We start from the raw sequence: 6,622 nt of genomic DNA on the forward strand, positions 1-6,622 counted from the left end.
ACATAACATGTGAGTAATGATCAGAAATTACTGAAATACATGCAAATACAATATGAAGCACACACCATCTTTGTTTTCATGAGATTTCCATCCTGTTAAATCTAAGGGCTCCTCTAATGTTTCCTCTCTTTCTTCCTGTACTTCCTCTAAGTCTGGAAGCACATCATAAGAAATGAAAACTAATTGTACTTTAAATTACTCAGAAGAAAAAAAAAATTCATGTAACAACAAATCATACACAATATATACTGGGAAAGATAGATAAAAGAAGTGACTATAATAGAGAATGAAAATCAATACAAAATGTTTCTTAAAAAACATTGGATATATATGATTAGGGACTGGAATTATATGGGTTGGAACATCTACAACTGCTCACGATTTTAGTTTTATTTCTCATAACAGCTACTCCTGTAAAAAAAATCATTCATTTATGGAAGTGTTGCAAGTCAAATGTTTATGTAAAGTAAATATTAAAAAGACGAATCATCACAAAACTTGCTGAAAATGTTGAACACTTCACTTAGCCGACCTATTAAAAAGATGTAATGATCTTCCATTCACAACAATGCTGACTAGCTCTATAACAGCAATTAATGAGTAATACCAGGAGCTGTTTATTAACACAAAGATGAGTTACATAAAACATTTCATAAATATAGAACAAGTGACATTCACATTCTGAACAGAAATTCCAATCTGGCACCAGTTCATTGAAACCTACACAGTAATGGCTGCTAAAGTAATAGTAATGAAAACTCTTAACTCCTAGCTTATGTGAATTGAAGATGTCAGTCTGACTCAGACTCTGATAAGGCAGAGTACAAGGTTATATGTATGTGAAGAATAAAAATACTTTCTCCATTGAACAGTTTGATTATTGCAACAGCAAAATGTATAAAGCTAAGAAAATACAAATTTACATTTTTTTTGTATCCTTCATCTGATATTTACTCTTCTCTACCACAAAACATCTAAATATCACTAAATCAACAATGCAGGATAAAATTAACAGTTCATAATTCTGGCATCAAACACATAATTCCATGTTGAATGACACTCTGTGATAGGTCATGGCCAGTGTATGTAGAGTCAGTGTAATTACTGTAAAGAAAATCAATAATAATGTTGACATATAGCAAGGTGAAGAATTGATTTTATTAAGTGATACAGAATATAAGATGCTCAAGCTGAATAAAAGTAAAACAGTAAGACTACCCTAATAGGTTGTAGCTTCTGAGTTCACACACTAACACAACATACAGACTACAGGATACTATTTGATCCTTCAAAAGTGTCCTTAGATACCAAACTTTGAGAAACGTAAAAATTTAAACCTTTCTTTTATTTTCCAGGAAACCATCAGTTACCCTCTTAAACTTTTGTTAAGTGCTGGCCCCCACTACCACTGATAACAACTCATTCCATTAGGCATGTATTATAAACTAGTATCCTCTCATTTTAGTGTTTCCAGAAGAAAAAAAAAAAGCACAAAATATTCAGAGGCTTTTACCCTACCAATGAATCCCCTTAATAACCTTGTAACCTTCAATAATATCATGTGTTACCTTTCTTTTTCAAATGAAAAAAAAATCAACCCTTCCAACTACAAAACCATCCTTGTAGCCCTCCTGTAACAAATCAATATTTTTTTATTAGATAAAGAGACCAAATACATATTCATTAAAATATATAACTATAGATTTAACAGCCACTGTTATATTTAATGAAACTATGCAATGACCACAAAGACCAGATTCAGTTGATTCTAATCAAACAGTGTCAATCAGAAGTTCATTCTATGACATCCTGGAGAGCTTTGGGAAGACTGTAGAGAATGGTTATATAGAATTCTATTACATTTGATGTTACTGTATTGTGGTGCTGAGCCTGTATTATGTGTTTGAAAAGAGGAAAAGAAAAATAGTCAATAGAAGTAAAGTGAACAGGTAAACAATATTGTGCTAAATCCCCATATGAAATAATAGTTGTTGTTATATATACTGCATTACATGTAATTTTAGGGCAACAAGTGGTATGTTGGTCCATCTCGGCCATTCCATATATTAAAGTAAAAAGAAATAAAAATACTCAAATCCAGCCCTTCTTATTTAATATTTATCACATCTTCCTTTAAACATCGTTATTTGAACTGCATCCATCACATCTGAAGGCAACTCATTCCAAAGGCAAACCACCCTGTTAGTAGAATAAAATTACCTTAGCTGAAGAAAAACTATGTTCCTTGCATTCTCACCATTAAGTACAAAAAAATGATGTTTCAACAATATCAGCTCCATTAACAATCTTAAATATCTTAGTAATATCCCCTCTAACTTTTTTGTTTAAAGAAAAGTAAATTTCAGAGCTTTTAACCTATCTTTGTATGACAAACTTTTCATCACAAGTATCATACTAGTAGCATCCTTTGAATCCTTGAGACCATGGCCACAGTCAAGTTATGAACTGTTTTGTTTTTGTGGGGTCAAAGTCATATGGTGTACTTCTGCAAAGCCAAGATAATGAACTTCTTGTAATGAAGCTGTTTAACAGGTTATTTTACAATAAGTATCCATGGAACTTCATTCTAATCAGAGTTATAGCTTTTTTTTAAAAATGAGAGTATTAAGTAAATTTTCCCTAAATTTTAAAATTAGGGAAGATAGAAATTTCTTTTTTCATGAGAATTATTTAAAGAGTAAAAGTTTGCACTCAAAAGAAAAATATATTACTATAAATTATGAATTTAATTCAACTGCAAAAATAATGACAACAGAAAAAGAACAGAATATATTTAACCAATACTTATTGTAACACAAGAGCCGAGAACTTATTATTATTTAAACAAATTATTAATTAAAAAGAATTTATTAATTAAATAAGAAAGTAATACTCAATCAAAAACATTTTTTCAACCTTACTCAGGTTCTAATCCTACTTACTGACAAATGAGGTAGGTGAAAAATAGTTTTCTGTCTGAGTTACACAGGTTCCACCATATAAAGGGCCTTTCATTACAGAAACCTTAAGATAATGCTGCAAAATTTTGATATTTCAAAGAATGACATCAGATATGATTCTCAAAACTGCAGTTTTTTAAATATTTCATCTTTGGAAGAAAAAATGAATACAAGCTCCAAGAAAAAGCTTTGTTAAATGAGGACTCTAATCAGAAAAATTCTGAAGTATCTTGATTATTGTGAAGATGAAGATAATTCAATGATTTCTACATCATATCATTTCTGCACTTATTTAACTCCCTGGTGAGCTAAAAACTAAAAAGAAATATACTTTTATGTTAATGTTGTTCAAGGACTTTACAAGTCAAAGAAAGTGCTAGTTTTGTACATGAGTATTTCAAACTGCAGCATATTTTCTTATTAAAACTACTTGCAATTTGAATATATTTGGTAATATCTTTCATAATTACATATTTCACCTTTGTCCTATAGAATTCATCATCTGAGGGAGGACTTTCAATGATGTAAATATTTATAATAGCCTAATAACAGAGAAATCTTTTTCAAAATATTCCTTAAAACCACACTAAGCTGTTTTGTACAACTGAAGATGGCACTCTATATTCCTGATTAAACTAGTTTGATTGGAGACAGCAGACATTTTTCCAAATTATAGACTTCAGTTAATTATGTTATGGAGTTTGTTAATAAGTGTAAAATCATATGTTTCAATGATAAACAATTCATCCTACCAAGAAGTGATGAAAATTAGGACATTTATTTCACCAAAAAATTGAATAACCAGAAAGTTATTTCTAAATAAGAAATTGCAAATTGCTTTACTTAAAGACTGCACTAAAATAAAGAAGCTTTGAGTAATTTTTAGTATTAAGTAGTATTAGTAGGTTGGTGATGGACATCAAGAATGTGAGTGAGAAAAGGATAATTTTCTAAAGTCAAGTAAACATGATTAGATAAGATATTATTAAACACTTATGAAGAAAGTCTTCATAAAAATTAAGCAGGTAATATTTTAGTTTTTACACAAGTCTCTAAACAAACTTAGCAATGAATATATCTATATGTTGACTGTAAGCTATCAAAGTTTGAAGTGAAAAAAATAGACATAATGATTATTAAGGATAAACTATCATGTTTAATACTGAAATTTGCTATTCTGATGATGTTTTAAATAATTTCATTAAATCAGTTTTTTTACTTTTTACTGATCCTCAGTATATCTGTAAGTCACATTTCAATCCTTAAAAACACCCTGTTGGTAGATAAGTATCGTGAAACAAAGTATTAAGTTTTGATACAGCTTCAACAACTTCATGTCTAAGTTTCAGTAAAATGAAAAATTAAGAAATCTCAGCTATATGAATAATCTATATGTTTATTCTTACAAGAGAATAATAAGTATACAAACAAATATATATATACATATAGAAGAAGTACTCTTTTCAGTTAACAAAATATATTATTAATGTCTAATCTTAAAAAATGGAAAATAACTGTGGCTGCATCAAGGTGGGGCTAATAATGACTATTGCACATATCTAAAACTCAAGTTTGTAGATGCACATTCTGCACAAGTTAACTAGATATTACCTTCAACACAAACATAACATTGGCCTCACAAACTGATAAAGCTTTCTTTTTACTTCTGCATGCCTTACATGCAAAGATTAACAATATTTTATTGCTATTTAATACAAGTTTCATTGACAATGAAACTGTCTTTGCATAGTTTTTGTTTGATAGGTATCAATGTAACACCAAACTATATAAGTATGTCGTTGCAAACTTCTGCATGTATGATACCAAAGTAACACCAACAACCGAATACATTTAATAACTCATATGGTAGTTAAGAAAGTTGTCATATGATTTTTCTTCTCTTTTTTTTAACACAACGTGCACAAATATGTATATACATATATATATATATAAGCAAATTAACATTACATAAAAAAGTTAATATATTGTGTGCATGACTGCAGGGATAATTTACTATCTTGAATAGCTCTCGAAATAGTCAAAATTAAGATCTAAATTCTGAGAAATGTTTCAAGCTTTTAACAAACCATGTGTGAACTTAAAAGTTACACAATTGGTAACAACACACTACCTGTAGCTGATCTAACGGTTGCCACGGTAACGAAAAACGTCAGTACGTCTCGTAAGATGTATATCAGAATTAAACTACTTGCCAGGGGCATGATGTGAGCTGGCACCATAAACGTGAGATGATAAAAGTTCAGTGATGTACACCTACCTCTTTTATAGTCACCGCTGTGATGCATTCTCACTCTCAGCCTCTCGTCCTGGCCGTCTTGGTCTCACGAACCGTATTTCACTCACCTTTGCTTTACAACTTAATACAAGTTACTGCCAAACTCGACTCGACATTCAAGCAATAGTGGTTTTCGACGTACACTGTATTGTGATTTGTGACTAATAATTTATATTCCTTAGAAATGAAACAAAACGCAACCAAATACATGCGTTCATTATTCTTCTCACTTTTCTTGAACAAATAAAACACAGCCGTTGATATTCAAACACCCGTTTTCTGACACTCTTTAGTTCTCAACTCCCAGTATTGCCGACTGGTACAACACACACGCACGCGCAATCTAAATGTCGTCGCTCATGAACCCGACACCAAAATCACCAAACTAGACTCACACTGTCAGTACAGCACTTAGAAGCACGATTGAACGTTCAAATGTATTTACTCAACTTCTTTCATACTTTTTTTTTCATATCTGAAAGGACTAGTGGATGAATAATGAATATCAAACATTTACGTCGCTCTCCTGAATCAGTTTTTCAATACAGTAAATTTCACAAACATTAAACACTGATGTCAAAAATAAACAATTAGGTTATTATCACCAAAGAACCAGAATGTTTTCGAACAGTTATGCTCATATCCCATTTTCCCAAACATTCAACATACAAATAAATGATTTACATAAATAGAAATTCCCCTTCCCACAGTGTCTCAGCGGCAAGTCCGAATGCCCATACCACTAAAAACCGGGTTTTGATACTCGCTGTGGACACAGCATAGATAGTTTGTTGTACAGCTTAAAGCTTAACAACAAACGAGCAGAAACTTCGGGATCCGTCAAACGTACATCTAGCTCAATTTTATGTTTTTGTGTCAAAGTAAAATACTGCACTATATAAACTACAGTCTTCACCAATAAAACTTTATACACTCACATTAAACCTATCTGTGTATATAAGTTTTTCTACCACTCATCATTAGACACACACACACTGGTTTCCAATATAATTTTATCCTAGCTACTTCCCAGTTGTCAGAATAATATAAATCTTGTTTAATTCAGGGCTGTCACTACCAGCTAAAATGTTAATATTTACCATCACTAATAATTTTAATTTTCTACTTCCGAGCAAATGCTAATAAGTTTGATCTGACATCTTCCAATCTGCACAACAGATATATCATAATTTGTTCAAAACTATTGCCTTTAGTTTTAATTTATTTCCTAGTAAACAGGAAAATATCATCTTGCTCCTTTTAAGTTACTAGAAATTATATTCGCAAAACTTCCGAACTACCATTAGTAGATAATTAAACCCAGGATTAAGGCATGGGCTAACTGGGCTGAAACCCAGGACCTCAC

The 6,622-nt window shown here is 31.0% G+C and overlaps 1 protein-coding gene across 4 annotated transcripts in view; it reads right to left on the reverse strand.

The window, feature by feature from the left end:
- Positions 1–5,601, reverse strand: part of LOC143226047 (DNA (cytosine-5)-methyltransferase 3B-like) — a 70,402-nt gene extending 64,801 nt beyond the window's left edge. For 3 of the 4 annotated variants that reach the window (XM_076456457.1, XM_076456456.1, XM_076456459.1), the window contains exons 1-2: positions 5,239–5,580; positions 66–152 (exon numbers count right to left, since the gene is read on the reverse strand). In XM_076456457.1, the coding sequence (XP_076312572.1) occupies positions 66–152; positions 5,239–5,266 (115 nt within the window). In that variant the 5' untranslated portion in view covers positions 5,267–5,580. Of the gene's footprint in view, positions 1–65; positions 153–5,238 lie in introns of all 4 variants that reach the window. The other variant, XM_076456458.1, reaches the window with a different exon arrangement.
- Between the last annotated feature and the right edge of the window lie 1,021 nt (positions 5,602–6,622).

The sequence above is a fragment of the Tachypleus tridentatus genome, chromosome 9, assembly GCF_004210375.1.
Source record: "Tachypleus tridentatus isolate NWPU-2018 chromosome 9, ASM421037v1, whole genome shotgun sequence".
Classification (NCBI taxonomy): domain Eukaryota; kingdom Metazoa; phylum Arthropoda; class Merostomata; order Xiphosura; family Limulidae; genus Tachypleus; species Tachypleus tridentatus.